A 25176-nucleotide genomic window follows, 5' to 3' on the forward strand; every position below is an offset into this window, starting at 1 on the left:
TCAATGCGCCTATAATTATACGAAGTAGAAGTAAAAAGTATGGTCCCAAATAATTATAAAGTAAGAGTTAAAAAGTACTTGAAGAAATTTTTACTGGAGTAGGCCTACTGTGACTACTGAGTAACTGAGCGTAAAAGTCTGATTCATGTTTCAGTATCGTAAATTATGAGAAATAAAACACAACATTTGGTTTTATATCTTCAAAGAAAATGCCATACAAATCATAAAAATAAAAAATAATTATGAAGAATTTCGCAAACAATACAAGAAATACACCTTTGTTATGCATCAAAATGATTTGTCACTTAAAGATTTACTCACAGTGGCAACTCAAGCTGTAAAAAAAAAGTACTGTACGAACAAAAACAACTCACAAAAGTACAATCTTTCAAAAAGTTAAGTACATGTACTTGAGTAAATTTACTGCCAATCTCTGTTGATAAATCACTGAGCAGGAAGCATTTCAGGTAAACAGTTTTGATGCATATTTTTTAAAATGTACACATGCAGCTCCATTTTCTAATTATAAAATTATTAGTCGTAACTTTGAGTTCTCGCCTACAGTTAACATCTCGAGGCTTATAAGTTGGAAGATCAATAACAGCCTTTTTACTCATGCCTCAGTTATTAGAAATCTTAAATCTTCATGCAATTAAATCAGGCCAACCTGGGAACTACTGACATATGACATTGGTAAATTTATGAGATCATACAGCAGTAACCAATCAAAACCCAGAAACAAGAGGAAGACGATCTCTGCTCTCAGATTGCATCTTTGTCTATTATTAGTAATGAGAATTTAACTGAAGAAGAGTTACAGCATATCACTGTGCCAAAGTAAACTTGATGAAATCTACAAAAGAAAGGTCTGTGGTGCTTTTACTGTATTAAATCAAGATGGCCGGAGGAGGTCGAGCAGTGCTCTTCATACTTTTCTGGCCTAGAAAAATCAAAGGTTAATAATTCCTTGGACTCACTTAAAATTAACAATGAAATCATCTCTAACTTTAAAACCGTGGCAAAATCACCTTTTTCACCAGCGGTATGATATGAAATATTAAATCTCGTATGTCCCAGTGAGGGACATATACATATATCTCCTCTAACCAAGCAGCCTGTTCACATCACGTTAGTTATCAGCGTTTGGCCCAGGGTTGAGCAGCATGGTCCCAAAACTTATAGCTGAACCCATTTGACCCTGGTCTGGCTAGTGGAGACACTCGACTACACGGGTAGACCTGGCACTTGGCTTATTAGAAATAGCCAGTGACAAAGGGGTATTTTAAAACACAATGGACCTAATGAGTAATGACAGATTATGCACCTTTATGGATACATTTTATTGAGTTAAGACAAGCAAGTCTTCAAATATTGCAAGTATACAACTAAACAACTTTAAACCCTGATGAGTTCACATCTTCCCCGACCAAATGACTTAAAGTGATTTTGCACATGGCAGAGAAGAGTCCACAGTGGATGTGAAGAGACATTTCTCAGGAGAGGCAGATATCAGCACTGCTCCGGTTCCCAATGGACGACTTATCAAAGACGGTAAGGAGGATACTGCCACCGTCTCATGTTGTTCTGTCCCGTCTCTCTCACATTCTGCAGTCCCCGGTCTCCTGCCATCACTCCTCCTGCTTTTTAAACTCTTGGCCCCGCATAGCTTTCATCCCTATTACTGATTTATGAAGGAAATGTGGTGCTCAGGTTTGGCCACTTAAATGATCACTTTGTTTATCTGTCACTGGAAACAAAGCTAAGTAATCTACATCAAATTTTCATCTTTCATTATTTTGGAACATATTACAAGCTTATAAAACCTTTGTAATAGTGCAACACATATCTCATCTTTGTGAGAATAGGATGAGGCTGTTTGCTTTTATTTTGATGCATTGTGATCCCTGAGCAGAGCACCAGATTTAGAGCAGTGGGGTGACTGAGCTAGGGCTGCACTCCCACTGTGTGATAATAACAGCCGTGCCAATATCTCATTTAGATGCACAGATTGGTAGCAGTTCTTTTTTTAACCAGCCAGTCAAGAAACCAAGCAATTGATTAAAAAAATGTCTTTCTTTAAATTCACTTATAGTTTGGTTATAGTTTAATGGCTTTAGTGTTCTGCAACTAGCAAATGAAAGGCGTTATTATTGCTAAAAAAGAAAAAAGCTTCCATGCTGTGTTCACAAGTACGTCAAAACAAGACTTATCAGGGCATTTGCAGTATTAATTAATGGTAAGAATGTGTTCGGGGCGTGTGAGACTAAAATATGAAAATAGATCCTATACCAAAATTGGTGCCTGGTGAGTCCTTACATGTCCCTTAATGATACGAACAATTATTATGAACATTGTCTTTTATTGGCATCAACAAAAAAACAATATGCTAATTCTATCCCATACAGACACATGCTTACCACACACACACACACACACACACACACACACACACACACACACACACACAGTTATTTGCGGCTGAGTAAATGGTACGCCTATGTGTGCACGCTTGTGTTTTATGTAGAGCACAGACTTGGATGTGATAATTTAATGTCCCTCTCTGACAGAGACTGACAGCTTTTTCAGAGCACTCCCGATCCATGTGGGCCTGCCGCCGCAATGCACAAATCACATCTAAGTATATCAGGACGAACGGCGCGATGAAGGCTTTATGTGACAAATGAAAGTGGCTCTGTCTCTGTGCAAGCTGGGGCCCAGAGTACCACCGTGACGGATGTAAATTGAGCTGATGCATTGTATGTTTATGGCAGCAGATCTCCAATGAGGGAGAAAGGGGACAAGATTAACATTTTCTCAAGTCCACTTTGAATCGGTCTCATTGCGTTGAGGTTACTGGAAGTCAAGGGGGCACAGCCACTCCAAAACAGCTCATCTTTAGTAGCTCTCAGTTGTGCAGGAGCTTTTCAAGGCCGTCATCTGTACCTGGTAGTTAAAAGTGATAGTCTGGAAGTCTAAGTGTTTTACAGATTTTATAAAATGAGCAAAATCAACCCCCTGGTCTCGCATTTTGATGTCAAGTAAGTAATAAATATAAATATTTTGTATAAAGTCCCTCCTTCCCGGATCTCAGCAACTAATCAGAGTCTAGCATCCTCCCACACTGACCAATAAAAGACGAGCTTTTCCTGTGATCCAGCCTGTCAGGTGGGAGAGGTGTTTTGCAAACAATAAACAAATCTGATTATTTATGGTTATGGAATCAGGTCAACAAACCTTTTAACAACGGTACCCTCCCTTTCTGAATACTTCTGGCACTTTTTCATAGTGGAAAAAAAAAAAGCAACCTGTCGTCTCCAGGTTATTGAAGGTCAGAAACAGCATGGCGATTTTACTGATAGAAATATGCAACCACTTAAGTTGTGCCTCTTTTGATTCAAGCTGGCTTTTGGCATCCCATAAACTCCCAGTAAATCAATCAGTATCTATCTGTGAAGTGCACCCCGCTGAGGAACCATTTAGTTGATGCCACATAGACCTGTCTCATTAATTTGAGTGACAGCCTCAAGATGCTGCCACATTGTTATGACCTTATTTTAACTATCACCAACAGTACATATACGATTGCACATTGCAACACAACACAAAGTTCCATTTTAAGCTCGTGCAGGACGGCACTTCGGACCAAATTAACACCTTTTTGAGTGACGGTGCAGGATTTTAGAGGCCGTTGTGGTGAACAGGTCTGGGCTCATTCTACACCATAGGACATTGCTGGAACATTTAGGGGGAGGAAAATACATAATTTTAACATTTTTGAACTCTGTATAGTCCCTTTAAATTACAAGAAAACTAAACACAATGGAAACTGGCCCTGGGTATGAAATTAACATAACAGGTTCTTTGAAATAGCCTTAAAGGAACAGGCCACCGTTTTTCCATACTGAGAAAAGCGTGGTCGCTTCTTACTTCACCCCCGTTTGGAGCTATAGGAATATACTGGGAGAGGCCAAATGCTAACAACATCTTTGGTCGTTGTGCGTGACTGAGCGCACGCGCAACGACCAGACAGGTACACATCAATTTGTCTAAGCTCAGGTAAGAACATATCTCAGTATGTAAAAATGGTGGCTTTTCCTTTAACTTATGTTTACAATATGTTTTTTTCTGACCTGTGAGGGTCTAAAATAGTGTTTTGATTTACTCAATATAATCAGTAATTGATAACTATTACCAAGTTTGAGGCTATAATTACCACAGCCCTCAACTTGTATATGATAAGATCTGAATATGTTTATGGAGGATTTTTGTGTTAATTATAATTAATTTGAAAAACATCACAGATTACTGATAACTCTTCTTTTTGTCATTTATCGACTATACTCTTAAAGACATTCATTTAAGTACATCATTGCAAACTTTCCCAACCTTTTGCACTTTGAACATCTCAATCACAGAGTGCAGATCAGGTTCAATTACACATGCAATAACTTTTAGGTCTCCACAGGCCTAGAAACCATTTATATGCTAATAAGTATGACAGCGGTAATGAGTTGCAATAAAAAGACATCTGCTGCTTGATCAAAGCTGATATTAGAGCAATACCACTGTCGGCCTCTGCTGTCCTGGAAACACTTGTTAGCTTCCGAAACTATAGGCTACTTGTTGGAAGTGTTTTGACGTGTATGCGGTAAGATGGAATATTTCTCATTGTAGCCTTTTGTTGCAGTAAAGACAGTTTAAGCGATGTTCTGGCCAGCGTACCACAACATGTACCACATTTACGTTACAAATAATTAACTTTGGGTAAGACTGCAAGTTACATTTAATTTGTAGTGCTGCTAGAATTCAGCTAAGCAAGCACGAGCCGCTTCAAGTTTTGCTTCAATGCATGAACTGTACAGAGGGCAAACAGGAGTGAATAAGGGGGAGACTGGTTGTTAAGTTGGTTTTGAAACAGGTAGCATCACGGAACAAATGCCTTTTGATGTGTAGGAGTAGCAGCTCTACTATGAGCTTTTCCCCGGTGACAGAACTGCTCACTCTATATCTAAGAGTGCGCCTAGCTACCCTGTGGAGAAGACTCATTTTGGCCATTTTTTTAATCTGTCTTCTCAGTTATCTTTTGACCATTTGGGACCGACCAGTAAATCAAAAGTTTTACTTCTGGACTCTTTCTCTTTCTTCACCACAACAATCCAATACTGCACCTACTGTATATGTCTGTCAATATCACGCTACATTCTCCTTTCACTCATGAACAAGACCCCAAACCTCCCCACATAAGGCAGTGACCTCCAGGACAATAGATATTCAAGTTGCTATTTGGAGACGTGTACCCCACCTCAAGTATTGTTAGTTCCACCATTTTTTATTGATTCATGTCATGTCATGGTTTGCTTATGGCTGTTTCTACCTGTAAAAAGTTGCCACAATGAAAACATCTACACCTGACATCCTTTTTAATTATTCTCTATGCACTCATTAAACACATCGACAGCTCTTCTTCTGCCTCTAATCATTATGTACAAGAACAAACTGCACATCTTTGCCACTTCAAATAACCGTATTATCTACTCCTGTTTATTTGCCTCAACACCACTGTTGCAAAAAACATACAAATAGGTAAGGTACCATCCATCAATGCTACTGGGGCACGTCTGATTAGAAGCAGTCGGCAACCACAGGGCCCGTATTGGTCAGGACTAACTGGATTCAGCATGTTTTGTGCTGACGGAAGAACTTGGAGAAAAGTCCACGCAGACACAAACTCCACATAGCAAATTCAAGCTTGCATGTTCTCTTTATTCAAGTTCAACTTTTACCAATTTTACTATAGCCTAATAGAATGCGTCATCTCACAATTCCCAGCTTTTGCAGTGTTTCTAAATATGACCAATTCTCAAGAAGAAATTGAAAAGTGTAGCTACTCACTTCAGGACTTGCAAAGTGATAATCCTATTTTTGCATAATGCACCATGAAAAAAAGATAACTTGACAAAGTTTTGAGACCTCCAAATTGCATGACTGCACTTATGCATCTAATCTAAGAATAAACTGTCTGACTCCAGAGAGACGAGCTGGAGCTGCCGTGTGCAACTTTCACTTCAAGGGCCTGTAGAAAGATCAATGCGTGAGAAGAGCAGTGGGACCTGACTACAAATTGAGCAGGCTTTAATCACCTAAACAGTTCACACCGGTGCAAAGGCTTCGACCATGAAAAGGTTTATTCACTCACCAAGTTGAATAAAGTCACCTAGTGGTTAATAAAAGGGGTACTGCAAGCTTGGGGAGGACATTCACCCTAGGGCTACCATAAAGCTACACTAGCCATTTTTTGCGTTGCAAGCTTTAAGTCCTTCCCCACATAATTCTCTTATTTAGGTTCATACAAATTTGGGACAAACAAAGTGCACTTCCAGGATTCCCTTTTGGCTGAATAGTAATTTATAAACCATCTGTGGCTGACATGTAACTGTCATGTCACACCTATCAACAGCTGTGTTGATTATTGACAAGCACTTACCAGACGCTGATGACCCACTGGTCTATTCAAGTAAACAAAAGACAAAGTCATACATGAAGACATTGAATAATATTTGGAGACATTATGTAAAATTTTACCGTGATGACCTTTGATCTCTAGATGTATTTATATCCTGTCATCCAGTACTTGTGACATTATGTGATTTAACTGATACACAGAGGCTGGAAGGGTCAGCATCTGTGCAAAAATGGACCAAGAGTAAATATGAATTTATCAGACATACCGCCACTCAGCAACAGAAGCCTAATAAAAGAGGTGTGAAGTCGTGATCTTATTAGTGAGCAGTTACCTTGATGCATCCCATGAAGCCCATACAGCTCACCCATGCACCACTCAGAGTGCGACCTTGGTGTGACGGTAAATGGGTTATAAATCCTGTGGTGGCCGCAGGGACTAGTTTGTAGACAACTGGGACAATGAGGAGGTGAGCTATGAATCTAAAGTGCACCTGTTTCTGCTTCATCCCTTATATAAAATGCATTGGAATAATCATAGTTGTCAACTGAGATGACACAAAGTATGCTCCTGTGCAGGTTAAATGCATTGCCCTTTGCAACGTGTGATACACCCCTGTGTCACACATGACTTTATAGCCAATAAGTAAACAATGGGTCGGTGCCATAAAAACAAGCACACCTTGCAATTGATTATACACGGCACAGTTTTCATAAAAAACATGTACATTTTAATGAATGAATGAATAATTAATGAATTAATTAAACTTTATTGTCCCTCATGGGGAAATTTGTTCTTGGCACATAGTGCCTAGCTGTAACAACATGTAATAAAAATAAGTGCAGACTTGTACAGACTTGTGACTTGTACATCCATCCATCCATCCATCCATCCATCCATCCTCTTCTGCTTGTCCAGGGCCTGGTCACAGAGGCAGCAGTCTGAACAGAGATGCCCAGACCTCCCCATCCACTTTGAAACCCTTTGAAATGTCCGAGCCACCTCAGCTGGCTCCTTTCCACGTGAAGGAGCAGCGACTCTACCCCGAGCTCCTCCCGGTAACTGAGCTCCTTGCCCGATCTCTTGTACAATGTGATAAAACATTTGTACAATTTTAACAGCAGAATTCCTCTCCCCTGGTGTGACATCACATCAGAAGCATGAGTCAAGGAGAAATGGATGGAGCCTTAGGATAACTGAGTGGACAGTGAACCCAGAAACAAACATTCACACCATGATATAATATTATTAACTGGACCCCGTGTCTGCAATAAAGGTTTGATGATGATGAAAAAAGTTGTACTGGAACAAACAAATTGGCCATTATTAAATATGTTTTTATATTTCAAGAAAATGCAGTTTTAATTTAGGATGGGGTGCAACTAGATATGGAAATAATCGGTGCAACTCGGCCTCCGGCTGATTAAAAGAAACCACTGTAGGTCAATCCCCACAGCCAAGTAATGTAATTGGAAATATGAGAACTATGTTTAACGATGATTGCAAAGATGTAAGCTATTCACATGAATGAGGCTACAACATTTTTTTCATACTTTCTCTAACGCAGACACGGTTAGTGATGTTGATGTGGATCTATATCGCCATCTACAGATGTATAAGGGAAGTGTAATCGTCTTCTGAATAACAAGGAGTTCTTGGCTAAAAAGCTAAACCTCAGCCTTATTTAATGGTTTTGGTGCTATGACGCCTTTCGTAAACAATAGCCGGATTGTTCTATATTACAGTCACTTGTAATGGTTGTATGCGTGTCATGAATGGTGTGAACTGGTGTGAGCGGTGCGCGCGCTGTGATGAATCGAGGACACCCGCACAACAGTCATGTGATCGTCATGAGGAAGTAAACAGCGTTACACTTTCTTTAGCGGCGAGTATTTTGCTCGTTTTCTTCGTGTAAAAGCATTGCAACGTTGATGTTTATTGTAAGAGTGTGACAGCGTTTCTTTCTAACATTCAATTCCGTTTTAGCTTTTGCTTGTTTGGTCGGGCTTTTGCAAGGAATGTATTGATGTCGATGGAGATTTGATGCTAATAATTAATGTATGACCCTGTAATATCATCCGTGTGGGATTGTTTTCATTCATCATAGTCATTCATTGTCCACGTCATGGTTTAAATGTGCAGTGCATTATCTTTTGTTTATTTGTATGTATGTGTGTATATGTGTAAGTAGCTTTATAGATGAAACTTTCAGTAAAATGTTGTTATGACATGTGACCCCATCCTTATGGCATAAATAGCACACAACCTCTACATACTTATTGCATTATTTAAGGAATAATTTGTAACAATTTTCTGTCTTTTTGTCAATCTTCTATTTCTGTACAAGTGTGAAGCATCATGGTGGACTTTTTAGCAGAGAACAATCTGTGTGGCCAAGCAATCCTCAGGATCGTATCTCGAGGAAATGCCATTATAGCAGAGCTTCTCCGTCTTTCTGACTTCATCCCTCCAGTTTTCCGCCTCAAAGACAAGAGTGATCAACAGAAATATGGAGATATTATTTGTGACTTTAGCTACTTCAAGGTCAGTGTTTTAAAGGGACTATAAGGAGTTTAAAAATGTTAAAATTAAGTATTTTCCTCCCCCTACATGTTCCGGCCATGTCCTAATGTGTAGAATGAGCTCAGACCTGTTCACCACAACTGCCTCTAAAATCCTGTACGGTCACTCAAAAATGTCTCACTTCGGCCCGAATTGCCGTCATGCACGAGCTTAATATAGAAGGTGCAGTGACACATATGGCCTGAGGTGGCAGTAGTGAGTATAAAATGGCGAACTTGCTTCCAGCCCCTTTAAAGATTTCATGCATTCACGCCCGGTATTTGGTCAGAGGGTCCATTGGCGCAGATGTTTGCAGCCACGCTTCTTTTAGTTTGCCTCAGGGGAAGCTGTGGCTACATATGTTGCTTACCACCACTGTGGAGCTTTGGGTGACTTGTGTCATGTGAAAAGCGCTATACAACTAAGATTCCCTTCCCTTCTTAAAAAATACATCTCAAATACAACATTACATGTACAGCAGTAAAAGTATGTATCTATCATCAAATGAACTGAATGTGATGTGATGTGGTCTCTGTAGGGCCCAGAGTATTACGAGGGGAAGCTTGAAGCTAAGCCAGAACTCCAGGATCTTGATGAAGAGTTTCGAGAAAATAACATTGAGATTTTGTCAAGATTTTACCTGGCCTTTGAAAGTGTTCATAAATATATAGTAGACCTGAACAGGTAAAAGCCTTTTGCAGTGCTACATATTTAAATAGATATGTTTACATATGTTACATCTTGCTTTCTGCTTTCTGCAGATATTTGGATGACCTACATGAGGGGGTTTATATTCAGCAGACCCTTGAGACTGTGCTTCTCAATGAGGATGGAAAACAACTTTTAGTAAGTAACATTATGCTCAAAAGATCTGTATTCTGTTACGATATCTGTATTCTGCTCCTGGATAACATTTTGAAAGCTCTTTTCTTTCTCTTACTCAGTGTGAAGCCCTTTACCTTTATGGAGTCATGTTGCTTGTTATTGACCAGAAGATTGAAGGAGAGGTTCGAGAGAGGATGCTCGTCTCTTACTATAGATACAGGTGCTTTATAACAGTCACCTTTACTACTTTACACTTGCATTGTAGAAATGTTGTTGTCTAAAACCAGTTCATTCTCCAACTTCCATTAAGGCAGATATTTGCTAGCCCTTCTACTGTATTTTAATTTGCAGAGAAAAATGTTTTCTCTTACAGTATATATATGTGCTACATTTGTAACATAAACATCATCTGTTCGTCAGTGCGGCCCGCTCGTCTGGTGACTCCAACCTTGATGATATCTGTAAACTGCTCCGAAGCACAGGCTACTCCAGCCAAACAGGAGCTAAGAGGCCAGCGAACTATCCAGAAAGTTACTTCCAGAGGGTCCCCATCAGCTCCACTTTTATTAGCATGGTGATTGGAAGACTGCGGTCAGATGACATCTACAATCAGGTCAGAAACCAGTGATCCCAGAGTGAAAATGACCTGCATGTATTTAAGTTCTACAATTGTGTCAATGATTAACTTATGATTATAAAAAAAAAAATGCTTCATCAGGTTTCTGCCTATCCTCTCCCGGAGCATCGTAGCACAGCTCTGGCCAATCAGGCAGCTATGCTGTATGTTTGCCTTTATTTTAGCCCCTCCATACTCCACACACAACAGGCCAAGATGAGGGAAATAGTGGACAAATATTTTCCTGACAACTGGGTAAGATCACTGTTTATTGTGGGGGAAACATTGTTCTTTCTAAACGTCTGTTTTGTCACTGCAGGTTATTAGTATTTACATGGGAATCACTGTCAATCTGATGGAGGCCTGGGAACCGTACAAAGCTGCCAAAACAGCTTTAAATTACACTTTGGACTCAGCCAACATTAAAGAGCAGGTATGAATAGGAAATTTAATCACTATTTAATTAGTAGTCTCACTGAGTGTAGACCTTAACTGATTAAAATGGCTGAAAACCATATCTCCTGAATTTGGAAGTCATTAACTTTGTGTTACAGTGCAGAATACATAATGAGAGCATGAGAAAAAAAATCAATTAATAAACTTCAAAAGGACATTAAAAAGTTTCAGGGAAAAACTTTAGGAGCTTAATACGAAGCTTGGGGAGTCATAAAAATGCTTTGTTCATTACAGTGCAGTCTTTACAACAGCAGCTGAAAGCCTTGTTTAGGTTTTTGTACAGATGGTGCCTTATGCTAATTTTTGCTTAGATGAATGCATTGCTTTAACAATATCACCATGGTTTAATAAAGGCCACACGGTACGCAACCAGCATCGAGACCCTGAGGCCTCAAGTGCAGCAGCTCCTGAAGGAAGGCTTCCTCCGAGAGGAGATCATCCTGGACAACATCCCTAAACTGCTCAACTGTCTGCGGGACTGCAATGTAGCCATCCGCTGGCTCATGCTGCACACTGCTGAGTCAGGTGAGTTGCCTTTGATGTAGCTTTCTCCCAAAGCACAGCAAAAACATTTTTTTTTATAAATCATGCTCAACTTTTCTCACCCAATGCAAGCCTATGACCCAAATAACAAGCGCCTTCGCCAGATAAAAGACCAAGTACTTAATGACTCCAAGTACAATCCAAAGATTCTTTTCCAGTTGCTCCTGGACACGGCCCAGTTTGAATTCACACTTAAGGAGGTGAGTATTTCAAAATGCTCCAATTATAAGCTGTTATTATACTGAGTGTACATCCTCAAACAATGACAGATTAGTGTATGCACTGCATATTAGAGAGAGTGTTGATACAGCATATGGCTGGCTAATTTATCATTATATGCGGACACCGAATTAAAGTTCTCATTAGCCATCCATACGCCTAATCCCTCCTCATTGACTCAGCAGCTGTGTGGTTCCTCTTCCAGATGTTCAAGCAGATGCTCTCAGAGAAGCAGCTCAAATGGGAGAGTTACAAGAAAGAAGGATCTGAACGAATGACAGAGCTGGCTGAAGTCTTCTCTGGAGTCAAACCCCTAACACGAGTGGAGAAAAATGGTCAGTGGATTACAGCATTGATATAAAAACATTTGTTTTACTAACAACTAAATATATTTTATTTCACTATATATTCCTCAATATTGTTCTCTGTCCTTCTTTCAGAAAACTTGCAGGCCTGGTTTAGAGAAATTTCCAAACAAATTGAATCTCTAAATTATGAGGACTCTACAGCAGCTGGGAGGAAGACCGTTCAGCTAATACAGGCTCTTGTTGAGGTATTTTACCAAACCTGTCTCATTTATGTAATGATTTAACAATGGCATACGCATTCTCAAGTTTATTAGGTAAGTCTGTTACATCATTAGTACCAGTTGGATGGTCTCATTTTCATACATGCTACAATAAGAGAAACCCATTTTACCTAAAAGGCTAAGACAATGATTTTAGATTAGTCGCAATTATTTCCAAATGGTCAGGCATAATAGCAGTAGATGAGATATTGGGACATAAAACAAGGGAACCATGATGGCAACACAAGTTGTTAAAGTAGAAGTAAAAGAGAATTCAGGAACATTGCATTTGATTAGGCTGAATTATATTACCCTGTACCGCTTTGCACAATTGACTGGCACTCAACCGCTAACGCACAAGTGCAAATTGAATTAAGGCTAATGAACAGATAACATGAAGTGTGCCGCTTTTGTTTTGTCCTAGTACATTTTTTTCCCTTTCTTCATTTGTTTAGGTCCAGGAGTTTCACCAGCTGGAGTCTAACCTGCAGGTTTGTCAGTTTCTGGCTGACACGAGGAAATTCCTGCATCAAATGATCCGCACCATCAATATCAAAGAAGAAGTCCTCATTACGATGCAGATTGTTGGTGATCTGTCTTATGCTTGGCAGATAATTGACAGGCATGTACCTACCTAGAATAATATTTAAGCTGTGACAATTTATCATGGGCTATTTAAGAATAACTAAGGACTTTTGCTTTCCATTATAATAAAATTTGCTTTTTTTTTTTTAGTTTCACAGCAATTATGCAAGAAAGCATCAGAGCTAACCCATCCATGGTTACCAAACTGAGAGCTACGTTTCTTAAGGTAAAAGTCACCATTGTAAATAAATAATGTTTGTATTTGTTATCACGTCTTATTTGTGTTATGTTTGTGTTTCCAGCTGGCATCTGCCTTAGATCTTCCATTGCTGCGTATCAATCAGGCCAACAGCGCTGACTTGTTGAGTGTCTCACAGTTCTACTCTGGAGAGTTGGTGGCCTATGTCAGAAAGGTATAGATTACTGTACAGTGCCTATCTTTCAATTTTCTCTTCTTATGATATACGTTCTAATTTCTGTTAAAGCTGGAGTAAGTTTCTCTTTGCCACTAAGAGTATATAACCTGGCAAGTAATAATAATAATAATAATAATACATCAAACTTGTATAGCACTTTTTTGGACACTCAAAGACGCTTTACATGGGGAACAAAAACAAAACAATCTTAAAAAAGTAGTATAATAGTAGTATAATAGATATAAATATTTCGTTATTAAGAATGTTATAGGAGTTTGTAAATATGTTGCAGCTTACATCGTGTTTGTCATTCATCACCTTGTTGTTAATTAGTTTCCATAAAACTGCTTGTTGTTTACAGCCGACCACTCACGGCAATACTGCCTCGTGATTGGCTGAAACCACCGGTGGTTCAGAAGCCAGTTAGATCAAAGCGAGTGGTACAAGATGGATTCTCGTGTTCTTACAAGTACCGGTACTGCGAGAATTCAGATAGAGAGGTATAGAGAACATTGTAAATGCAACAATTTGTGAAAGAAACACTCGGCATGAGCTGTCTGCATCTTTAGAGCATTTTTAACAATCGCGTACATGGAAATTAGCGGTTTAGCGCTCCTCCATCTGACATGAAGAATCAGGAGATGTGAGTGGTATTTTCAGTATTAGAAATTCTGCTCTTCCTCCTTTTTTCATGATTTAAAAACTAGACAAATAACAGTTACCCCAGCTTTGCGAACTCATGCTCAAATCAACATATTGTTTACTTAAAAAGCTGTGATCACCTTTAATTGAAAATGTTCTCTGAGATCTTTAAAGCCATCTGTTTGCTGAATTTATGTAAAGAGCTGCTCTGTCAGCGTGTGCAATAGAATTAAAATACCTTCTGTTGTCATCTATTACATGCCAGGGAGACTTCACTTTGAGGAATCACTCTTTTTTAAATGCCACCTGTCTGAGAAATATTCTTATAAATCCTCATACAGTCGAGGTTACTCTTTTGTGGCTTCTTGTTTTCTTCTTGTTGCCAGGTGCTGCAGATTATTCCGGAGAGCATGTTCACCTCACTGGCCAAAATCATCAAGCTTCAAATTCACGACATCATGGAGGTCCCGACACGCCTGGATAAGGACAAGCTGAAGGACTACTCGCAGCTTGGAGCTCGCTATGAAGTAATTATTTCATTTCACATTGGTTTGAAAATGTCTCCTTAAACATCTAAAGCTGAATAGTAGGCTGTGAAAGCCTTTAAATTATGTTTAGATGAGGCAACTGGAGCTGTGATAATCATTTCAAAAAGTTTACCCATTTTATTTATACTCATGATGTGTCAAAATACTTTTTTTTACATGTATTTTTTGTTGTTGATATTTATGTATATTGGCTTCACTTTAGGTGGCCAAACTAACCCATGACATATCCATTTTCACTGAGGGCATCTTGATGATGAAAACCACTTTAGTTGGCATCATAAAGGTGAGCTTTACCAATCTGTCTCTTTCTTTCACTCTTAATTTATGACATAAATGAATAAACAATCTCTAACAACAAAATTTTGCCTTTCAGGTGGACCCTAAGCAACTTTTGGAAGATGGCATTAGGAAGGAGCTGGTGAAGAGAGTGGCTTACGCTTTGCACAAAGGATTGATTTTCAACCCTAAAGCAAAGGTTTCACATTTAAATCACTTGGCATTTGTGTCCTGCCCTAATACTCACTGATAACCCTCTTTATCTTGCAGCCCAGTGAATTAATGCCCAAGTTAAAGGACATGGCAGCCACTATGGATGGCTTCTATCGTTCATTTGAATACATCCAGGACTATGTCAGCATATATGGGCTCAAAATCTGGCAGGAAGAAGTGTCCCGGATCATCAATTACATTGTGGAACAGGAATGCAACAGCTTTCTCAGGACCAAGGTCAGACTTTGGACACTAATGCGTGCTTTTATTCTGGTCACACCTCAAAATAGAGTGTTAACATCAGCTTGTGTCTGTGAAATCAATAGGACACGCTCTGGTTGCTTCTCTGTTCATTTAACAGATGTTGATAGATGAATTCTGTTCTCTCTTCCAATTAGATCCAAGACTGGCAGAGTGTATATCAGTCGACCCACATTCCCATACCAACCTTCCCTTCGGTGGATGAGTCTGCCACCTTTATTGGTCGTCTCTGCAGAGAAATCCTCAGAATCACTGATCCTAAGTATTACAAATGTTTTTTTAAGGTTGTGTTAGGTCAGTATGTTGTAATACCATTTGATTTTGTTATTTAACATTTTCAGGGTAACATGCTACATTGACCAGTTGAACACCTGGTATGACATGAAGAGCCATCAAGAGGTGACAAACAACAGGCTGTTCTCTGAAATACAAAGCACACTAGGTACCTTTGGTCTCAACGGCCTGGACCGCCTGCTCTGCTTCATGATTGTGAAAGAATTGCAGGTAATTTTAATACGGAGACAAAATTGAAATAAATTATTGTACATTTTCTCTGTAATAACTATACTACTATGAATAACTTCTGTATTTTCGACAAACAGAACTTTCTGACGATGCTCCAGAAAACTATCCTTAAGGACAAAACAGTGGTGGATGTTTTCAAGGTTATGCTTGGTTGTGTGAACCCGGTTCAGGGTATTGTGGGTACGTACCTACTCGTTTATAAAAATGCTTGAAAATGGTTGCTTTCTTTCATTAGATCTATTTTTCTGCAATAGGGAATGCAAGCAAAGTGTATGCCAGTGCAGTTGCCAAAACCCAGAAGATCTGGGGGCCATATCAGGAGGCCATAATGAAGGTACAGGACCAAGACGTTTTACAATAGACTTTTAACATTTCCACTTTGTTTTAATAGTGACCTCATAGCAGGTGTCAGAAAACGTCTAACTCTGGGTACCTTTTGCAGGTTGGTCAGATGCAGATTCTCAGACAACAAATCGCTAATGAGTTAAATTACTCTTGCAAGTTTGACTCGAAACACCTTGGTGCTGCTTTAGAAAACCTCAACAAGTGAGTTTTTGTGCTCCTCAGTATACTGCATTAGTGTAGAGTTTATCATTTTGGCTTTGTTGCCTCTACCATTTCCAGGTCACTACTTGCTGACATTGAAGCTCACTACCAGGACCCCTCTCTGCCCTATCCCAAGGAGGACAACACCTTGCTCTATGAGATTACAGCATATCTTGAGGCTGCTGGCATTCACAACCCACTCAATAAAGTATGAATAACACTGTACATTCAATATAAGCTGTTTCTTTTTTGTGGTAATTTTTGTGTGTGTCATTTTTTACAGATTTACATCACAACAAAGCGCCTCCCTTATTTTCCCATTATAAACTTTCTATTCATCATCAGTCAGCTGCCTAAACTTCAGTACAACAAAAATCAAGGTATGTTTTATTTTACCTGTATTTACCATATTTAATCGCTCCCTATTAAAATTTGGCAAAATTAATGTTTTTACACAGGAATGACATGTAGAAAAGTCACAGACTCTGTTGACTGGATTCCCCTCGTTCTTGGGATGCTGACTCTGCTCAAACAGTTTCACTCAAGATACACACACCAGTTCTTGGCTCTCATTGGCCAATTCATCCGTTCTATCATGGAGCAGTGCACAAGGTAATGGATCACTTTCTTCTCTTTCGTTAAAACCCCCCACAAATGTCAGGTCATAATTATTGACTCGTGATTACAGTCAGAAGATTCCTGATATGCCATCCGATGTGGTGGGAGCTCTGATGTTCTTGGAGGACTATGTAAAGTATACGAAACTCTCTCGCAAGGTAAATATACTTTCAATGAAACGTATGGTCAACGTATTTGTTGGAGGTAATTATTTTGAATTGCTTTTCTTTCTCCATTTGCTCTCCAGGTGGCTGAAGCGCATGTGCCCAGCTTCATCTTTGACGAGTTTAGGACAATATTGTGAATCTGAACTAATGACAATAATGTGATTAAAGAAAAAGAAGTATTTTTTGCCTACATGTTAACGAAACCACTTAATTGTCTCACATTGCATTTAGAAATGTATATACAACATTCCTATGCCATCATGTGCCAAGTTTACTTTCTGTAGCCTCATTAAGTAACACATTGCTAATAAAGTTATATAAAATGCTTTTTTGGGTTGGTGGTGTTTGTGGACTTGTTGGCAAAGTAATACGACTTGAAATGTTAATCAGCAAACTAAATCAATGCATATTTCCTTGCAACATTGAAGGGGGAAAAAATCCCAACTAATCATCCAGAAAACACTTTTTTTTTATTAATATTTTAATCCCTCCCAGAAAAAACGCATTATTTTGAAACGTTTAACCCGGAAATGACGTATGATTGAGTTTGCGTTTCTGTCGCGGGCTAACTAGTTTTCTATTTAAAAACAAAACAAAAAAAAGCTTGTGTCTCTTACGTTTTCATTATTTAGTGTTCACCTTTACAAGCCAAAAAAATATTATAGCCAATTATAGATACTGCGATTGTATTTAAGGAACTATCTTGCATCCGAGGAGCAAAGCTAACAGCCCTGGCTTCTACAAGTTAGCTAACCTCAGGTTGAAGAAACTACTTGCGTTCATTTTTTTCTTTTTTCACGTTACTACAATGTCTTTAAGTGCTGTTCACGGGACACTGTCAAGTCTGAAGTCGTGCCAAAGTGACATACAGACGGGGATGGATATCGTGACGGATGTGGCCATGGACCTGGCAGATATTCTTGGTAAAAACTCCACTCACAGAGCAGATAGTGTGAAATTTAGGCTTTAATCTTGATGAGGGACTTGTCATTCTTCTTACAATGAGGTTATGCCCAGTTCCGTTTGCACAAATACACTTGTTTATACGTCTATAATCCTTATTGCAGAATCAGAAGGCAATAATAATAGCCTTAAAGAGCTGGAGGACACAATACTTAGCTGTGCCAAGCTGGACAGGGACATAAACCACTTTGTAGATGTTGTGCAGCAAGTCACTTCTGAGGTAAGGGTACTTATTTAAATCCTATGGCAAAATGCACGAGTTTCTTCTTCCTCTTGTGTCAAAATCCTTCTTCAACATTGACAGGCAATGCCTCAGAATCCAGAGACCATGTTTTCCCTGTCCGACAAGGTGAAGAAGATGTATGAGGAGAAACTAGCCAAACTATCTGATGCTGAGCTGCACAAACATCAAAAGGTCATTGCCTTCAAAGACAGTATCAGGAACTGTCAAGGCCAAGGTAGGTTCTAAGGGATAAAAAGACACCGTATTAGAGAGACATAGTGAAATATCTGCGTCTGTTACTAAATTCATGATAAGGCCCAATTGATAAGAAATCTTTAACCAGTAACGATATGAAAGTGGTCGGAAATGCTGATGACCATTATACCAGCTGTAATAAATGGAAATTGAACTATAATTTAATCTCAAAATTCCATAATGAGATATATTTCAAACACGTATGTTGATGCTAATGATGATATGTCACCACTTTACCATTTACATTTGTATACATTGACAATTTTACAAATAAAAGCATACTTATGTGCAGGTTGGTACAGGCAGGGGACTTTAAAGGAATAGGTCACCGTTTTTCCATACTGAGATATGTTCTTACCTGAGCTTAGACGAGTTGATGTGTACCTGTCTGGTCTTTGTGCGTGCCCGTGGAAAAGCTTGGTCGCTTCTAACTTCACCCTGTTTGGAGCTATACGAACATACTGGGGGAGGCCAAATGCTAACAACATCTTTGGTGTTTTTGCGTGACTGAGGGCACACGGTTCTTTCATACTGTGATATATTCTTACCTGAGCTTGGACAAGTTGATGCATACCTCTCTGGTCTTTGTGCGTGCCCGTGATAGTAGTAGCTTCCTACTTCACCCCCATTTGGAGCTATAGGAATACATTGGGAGAGGCTAAATGCTAACAGCATCTTTGGTCGTTTTCCGTGACTGAGGGCCAAAGGCCAGACAGGTACGCATCAGCTCAGGTAAGAACGTATCTCAGTATTGAAAATCGGTGGCCTATTCCTTTAAAGTCCCCTGCCTGTACCAACCTGCACATAAGTATGCTTTTATGTGTAAAATTGTCAATGTATACTTTAAATTGCCTTCATGAGTTAATGATAATAATAGTAAATACAGATTTGTTGATAAATTTGCTTCAGCCGCTTAAAATGTGTTGTCATCTCATCTTGTAATGTAGCTAATGTTTTTTAGATCAAGATGTCTATTAACCGTATGTAAAATGCTATATTCTAACGTCGGTAATGTATTAATGGCACAGCTGCACAAGGGTCGGCTGGAAACATGGAGGAGCTGGATGAGGACATTGCTGTATCTCAAAGTCAAGTGAACTTCACCTGCCCTCTCACACAGGTGAGCATCACTGCAAACTGAACAACTGTAATAGATTGTGACTTTTTTCTAACATTAACATGATGCTTTAGGTAGAGATGGTTAATCCTGTTAAGAATAAGAAGTGTAGCCACTACTATGACGAAGAGGCCATTTTAAACCTCGTCAAAACCAGACGTAACCAGAAAAAGAAATGCAGGTAATGCGGGTCATAGTACTAACTCTAGCAGTATCTTCATAAATAATTCATCAAAAATATTTCATAATAGTAGTGTAATAATTGTCTCTTCTCGATGACTTGTAGGTGTCCTGTGGTGGGCTGCGGTAACTCAGATGTGAAAGAGTCGGACCTGGTTGTAGACCAGATGCTGAGAAGAAAAATACAGTCCCAAAAGAGACACAGCAACAAGACATAGCGTTCTTCATTTCCCACTGGCACGAGTTCCAACAAATATTGGTAATTATTGTTCAGGAGAAACTTTATCTTGGGTGAACTGTTGCGTTTGTTGTAACTATGTTGGTTTGTCGTTTGTTCACTCAAAAGTTTGTTTGATAAAGTTTTTGTTTAGTTGTTGAATGTAAATGGAAAGGATACATACATTCATCTGTAGTGTGTTGATACAACCACAAGAGGGACCCCTTTACACAGTCCGTTTCAGTGAAGAGCTGTCATGACCACAACATATTTTTTTCTGTTTATAATTAAATCTTTTTTACTGAAACACTTATTCTCTGACCCTTTATTTTTTAGTTCACACTGACCAGAAACATTCATCTGAGAAGAGAAAGACCAAACAACTCATTTGAGAGCATCTGCAGGAATGCACTTAGTGATTAAATCTCCCCTTCCTTCCTGCCCCTGCCCGTGTGAGAGGCCTTTGTTAAAAAAAAAAGAGAAACAAACAAAAGCTGCGTTAAGATGAAACTATGTGAAGCTAATCTTTTTTTTCAAATGTGTTGTTGCTGCTTTCCCCCAAAGACTGCATACAGCTCCTTAGGAACATTTTAACAGGCAACAAATTATCCTATGCTATATCAACTTAATTGTTTCTTCATTGTACGTCATTCTGAATCAACATGCTTCCAGTCCTTATTTGCCGTGCTGTTTATTATGCCACAGGTGATTTCACAACAAAGATTTAATTTGTGAAAGCCAACACACAAACATGAAGCATTGCTCGCTGCATCACGTGAAGAAAATTAATTGGTTCTTAAGCTTCAGCACAGTGATGGTCTTTTTAAGGTGTAATTACAATAACAAGGACATGGAGCTGGATAAAATGATTAAATGCATATCTGCTTTTTACCTTCTGTTTTATCTAGGATTCTTATTCTCTCTATGTGCTGTTCTGGCTTCCAAATACATTGTTAACCACAGTATCTGGCTTGCTCCTGTTTCACCTTTGGGGCGAGTCCCACACTGGCAGTCTTTAGTCCTGTCCAGCTGGTCAGTGCCTGAGATGGCTCAGAGCTGAGGGCTGTAAAGACACGACTGACTCTAAACGTAGGTCCAGGTGTCAGATACTTAGAAACCATTTGGCACCAAAAACTCTTGGTCTCACTGCGAACAAGACTAGTTGCTGAGCCAGTGTAATTCTCCTTGTATAATGATGGATGCAGGATTTGATGTGGTTCATGTTGTCAAAATCCTGTAGTATGTGCAGTGCTTTGACCAATAGGCTCTGTGAGGACAGGCATGAGCATTGTATTCATTTTGTAATAAGGGCGGATTATCAGTTTGTTCATAGTTTTGAAGCAACGCATATTTTCACCTAAATAATCCATGCACCTTCTTCAGTTAATATTTAGCTTAATATTTGGCCTAATGTATTTTTTTTGTTGAAGTTCAGACCACAAGCTAAAAGTTCAAATTACACGTTATTACGTTATTGAAAATAATGATGCAATTACTTTTTAGCATTTGAAAATAACTGGTATTACATAAAATACCACAATGTAGAACAGCAGACCAGACTATTAACATTGTCGGTCTCTCCCAAACAGAACTGTATGGAACATGTAGCCTAAAAGAGAAAACGGTGTACTGTCGCTTTAAACGTCAGCGCCTCCCCACAGTCATCCTGGCAGAGTTTTGTTGCAACAAATACTGTGGTTCACTCTACAGACTGTATTGAGCTGAGCAAGCCACATCCTACAGCATCACGCACACTGGCTGAGGCAGACCGGAAAAGCAGCGCAGCTGACAGCCCGCTGCCGAGTCCTGTGTATGCCCCGCATGTTGGCACAAGGAGACAGGACGCGACAAAGTGGGGGACAGGTGAGAGTATTTATCTTGTAGATGTAAACTGTGCATAGATGGTTAGTAACTGAGTGTAATGTTTCAAAAATGTATGATGTAAAGAGGAGAACATAAATGCCAAAGAAACTGAGCCAACAGGTGTATCAGGTCGCACCTGTTTGGAATATAAAGTAGTTTGACTAGGGAAAGGGCTTCAAGTTATCGTTTTCTAAAGAAATGTCTGTGTCTCCTTTCAGCTCAAGCGGGGACATTGGGTGGACATGCTCCTGGATATGGATTATTGGTGCCCTTGCTGCCGCTTTGGATTTAGTTGAGACGCGCAGTGCTGTCGTCCTCTCCTCGGTGAAGTGAGTCCTTCGAACAGGTGGATCCTGTTTCTGTTTGGATTGCCTGCCGCCTAATCCACTTATGGGAAACCAGGTGGAGAAACTCACTCATCTCAATTACGCAGAGGTGCCCACCTCGGACCCGAATGGATTCGATCCAGGCGATGACGGACCGCGGATTGGTGTTTCCTATATTTTCTCTAATGATGATGACGATGAGCAGGAGGACAATTTCGAGAACTTTTCATCAGAAACTTCCCGAGTACACCACGAGGAGAAGCCCTTCGACCCCAGGGACGAGCTGGAATGCGCTATCTTTTACAGAGATGAGTGTTTGTATGAGAGGAAGAGCGGTGACGCCACGTACTCCGCCGAGAGCCTTTTGAACAAGTGCAGAGCGGGAGACCTGCTGGAGTTTGTGGCCACCGGGCAGTACCCACACTGGGCCGTTTACGTTGGGGACTTCCAGGTGGTTCATTTGCACCGGGCTGAGATCAAGAACAGTTTCCTGACGGACGTGAGTCAGGGCAAACAAGGCAGGATAGTGAACGGGCTCTACAGGTACCATGTGCTCCCGACTGAGGTCATCGTGCGTAACGCGTTAGACCATGTGGGCGCCAGAGACCGGGAGCTGTACTGGAGGAACTCCGAGTGCTTCGCTGCGTGGTGCCGCTTTGGGAAACGCGAGTTCAAGATCGGGGGTGAGATCAGGATAGGCAAGCAGCCATACAAGCTAAAGTTACTGTTCTCTGACAAAAAGAGTCACGTACTGGAGTTTCAGAGTCTGGAGGATGTGGTGATGGAAAAGAGGAGAAACGATCAGATCGGCAGAGACACTGTAATGCAGGAGCTCGCCAATCACTTGAACGCAACACACGAGATCAAAGATGGACATTTTGGAGACTGAGTTGTTTACTTTGTTTTGTAAAGCGCAACTGCCCCGGGCTATAATGACAACCAATGAGAAGCCTTGAGTCTGTAAACAAAGTGCGTCCCTTTTCCATTGTTTGCCTCCAAAATGAGCCCCGTGGGGGTCAGAGTCACAGTCTGAATTTTAAGTAGAAAAGTCAGTCTTTTTTGTGGCAAAACACTACATTTCAGTAGCCTATAATATTACCTTGCCTGACTCCTCAGTTCAAGACATGGGTAGACTGTTGCCATAACGCATACGAGAGGCCAACTGTGTGATATTGACAGTCAAACCAGAATAGCCTATAAATATTATGAAAATCTAATCATTTCCACCATTCACTATTGACACAACTGTGATTTTCTACCCGTCTCTGGACCCTTGCCTCTCAATATAGGATGACCTGTTGTCCAGCCTTTAAGGGGTGACCTGTTTTTGTTTTGCCCCATATTTTAGACTTGATAAATCTTTGCACAAAGGAGCAGAAAAAAAAGAAAAAAATATTTCTAAAATATTTGTGACTTTTGCTCTTGAATGACTCAGGTGTACCTACACACACAGAGTGACATAGTCGATGTTTGTCCTATCAACTTTTGCAGTTGCTTTGTGTCCAATCAGCTTTACTCATTCCACTTTTATGTGGACTCAGCTGTGACTGTGCACTTTTATTATTGATTCACCCAAGTCAGTTATTTTTGGATAATGTTTGTATAAAAAAATGTTAAGAATAAATATATATTTCACCAATAAACTTATTTTTTCCAGTTGTTTTTAATAGGTTGATTAATTGCAGCAGAAAGCTTTTCTAATGGGTTTTGATTATAACATACCCATGAGACAGCAAAAAAATAATAATAATATGAAGTTGGATGTGGAACCTCTATCTTGTCATACCGTCTTAAATAAGATAAAAATGCTGGAATATAGAAACTGTTTAAGAGTCTTCAACAAGTTTTCTTCTTAAGTCTAATTATAGTAAATAACATGTTTTTTTGTATTGTAGCTCCGCTCCACACCAGAATCTGCAGCTTGCATTCACTTTCCTGTCGTGCGGTGTATACTTTGCCTGAACCTTCTGTGTTTTGATAAGAATACTTGAGAGTATTCCACATCATTTTAATTAATAACCTACAGTAAGGTGGGGTATACTTTATTGTCCCGTAGGGAAATTTTTCCTTTGCATTTGAGCCATCCTTGGATGCCGCTGGGGCAACCCATAGGGAGTTGGACGTAATTATATCAAATGAAAGGTTCCAAGTACCCAAAACTCACAATATCTTATAGTTTGTTTAAAGGTCCTCAGGTCCCACTGGTGCAGACTATCATTATGTCCTTGAGCAAGACACTTGCTCAAAGACCAACCTGAGTGAAAGTGTTTTGACTGAGTAGTTTTTGATCAGAGGGGTCAGTTGCGCCGATTGGCAGTCATGCTTCCGTGAGTGTAGTTATACTTCTGTCAGTGTAGTTATACTTCTGTCAGTGTAGTTATACTTCTGTCAATGTAGTTATACTTCTGTCAGTGTAGTTATACCTCTGTCAGTGTAGTTATACTGTTATCAGTGTAGTTATACCTCTGTCAGTGTAGTTATACTGTTATCAGTGTAGTTATACCTCTGTCAGTGTAGTTATACTGTTATCAGTGTAGTTATACCTCTGTCAGTGTAGTTATACCTCTGTCAGTGTAGTTATACTGTTATCAGTGTAGTTATACTTCTGTCAATGTAGTTATACTTCTGTCAGTGTAGTTATACTTTTGTCAGTGTAGTTATACTTCTGTCAGTGTAGTTATGCTTCTGTCAGTGTAGTTATACTTCTGTCAGTGTAGTTATACTTCTGTCAGTGTAGTTATACTTTTGTCAGTGTAGTTATACTTCCCGTCTGTGTAGTTATACTTCTGTCAGTGTAGTTATACTTCTGTCAGTGTAGTTATGCTTCTGTCAGTGTAGTTATACTTCTGTCAGTGTAGTTATACTTCTGTCAGTGTAGTTATACTTTTGTCAGTGTAGTTGTGCTTCTGTCAGTGCAGTTGTGCTTCTGTCAGTGCAGTTATACTTCTGTCAGTGTAGCTATACTTCTGTCAGTGTAGTTATACTT

The 25176-nt window shown here is 39.6% G+C and overlaps 3 protein-coding genes across 4 annotated transcripts; all 3 read left to right on the plus strand.

Annotated features, from left to right (window-relative positions):
• The first annotated feature begins 8801 nt into the window (after window positions 1-8801).
• Window positions 8802-17267, plus strand: washc5 (WASH complex subunit 5). Its single transcript, XM_079562028.1, has 28 exons — window positions 8802-9004; window positions 9561-9706; window positions 9784-9868; window positions 9967-10067; window positions 10268-10460; window positions 10566-10718; window positions 10783-10896; window positions 11273-11444; window positions 11535-11662; window positions 11887-12016; window positions 12122-12234; window positions 12705-12871; window positions 12985-13060; window positions 13137-13247; window positions 14279-14419; window positions 14643-14723; window positions 14814-14915; window positions 14987-15166; window positions 15328-15452; window positions 15532-15694; window positions 15793-15895; window positions 15970-16049; window positions 16158-16261; window positions 16340-16469; window positions 16545-16641; window positions 16720-16873; window positions 16950-17037; window positions 17127-17267. The coding sequence occupies exons 1-28, from the start codon at window positions 8819-8821 to the stop codon at window positions 17181-17183; spliced, it is 3480 nt and encodes a 1159-aa protein (XP_079418154.1). The 5' UTR covers window positions 8802-8818; the 3' UTR covers window positions 17184-17267.
• Window positions 17268-17850: 583 nt separating this feature from the next.
• nsmce2 (NSE2 (MMS21) homolog, SMC5-SMC6 complex SUMO ligase) lies at window positions 17851-20490 on the plus strand. 2 transcript variants are annotated; one of them, XM_079561187.1, is made up of 7 exons: window positions 17851-17969; window positions 18114-18229; window positions 18314-18467; window positions 19516-19607; window positions 19679-19785; window positions 19891-20043; window positions 20338-20490. In XM_079561187.1, exons 1-6 carry the CDS (start codon window positions 17855-17857, stop codon window positions 20000-20002), a joined length of 696 nt encoding a protein of 231 aa, XP_079417313.1. In that variant the 5' UTR covers window positions 17851-17854; the 3' UTR covers window positions 20003-20043; window positions 20338-20490. The 2 variants fall into 2 exon arrangements, with proteins under 2 accessions (XP_079417313.1, XP_079417312.1); XM_079561186.1 differs by lacking the exon at window positions 20338-20490 and having other exon boundaries at window positions 19891-20284.
• A 1227-nt stretch (window positions 20491-21717) lies between these two features.
• On the plus strand, window positions 21718-23695 carry LOC306966422 (protein LRATD2-like). The gene is made up of 2 exons (XM_079561185.1): window positions 21718-21870; window positions 22083-23695. The coding sequence occupies exon 2, from the start codon at window positions 22255-22257 to the stop codon at window positions 23077-23079; it is 825 nt and encodes a 274-aa protein (XP_079417311.1). The 5' UTR covers window positions 21718-21870; window positions 22083-22254; the 3' UTR covers window positions 23080-23695.
• Window positions 23696-25176: the final 1481 nt, after the last annotated feature.

This window comes from Gobius niger (genome assembly GCF_951799975.1).
Source record: "Gobius niger genome assembly, chromosome: 8".
NCBI classification, from domain to species: domain Eukaryota; kingdom Metazoa; phylum Chordata; class Actinopteri; order Gobiiformes; family Gobiidae; genus Gobius; species Gobius niger.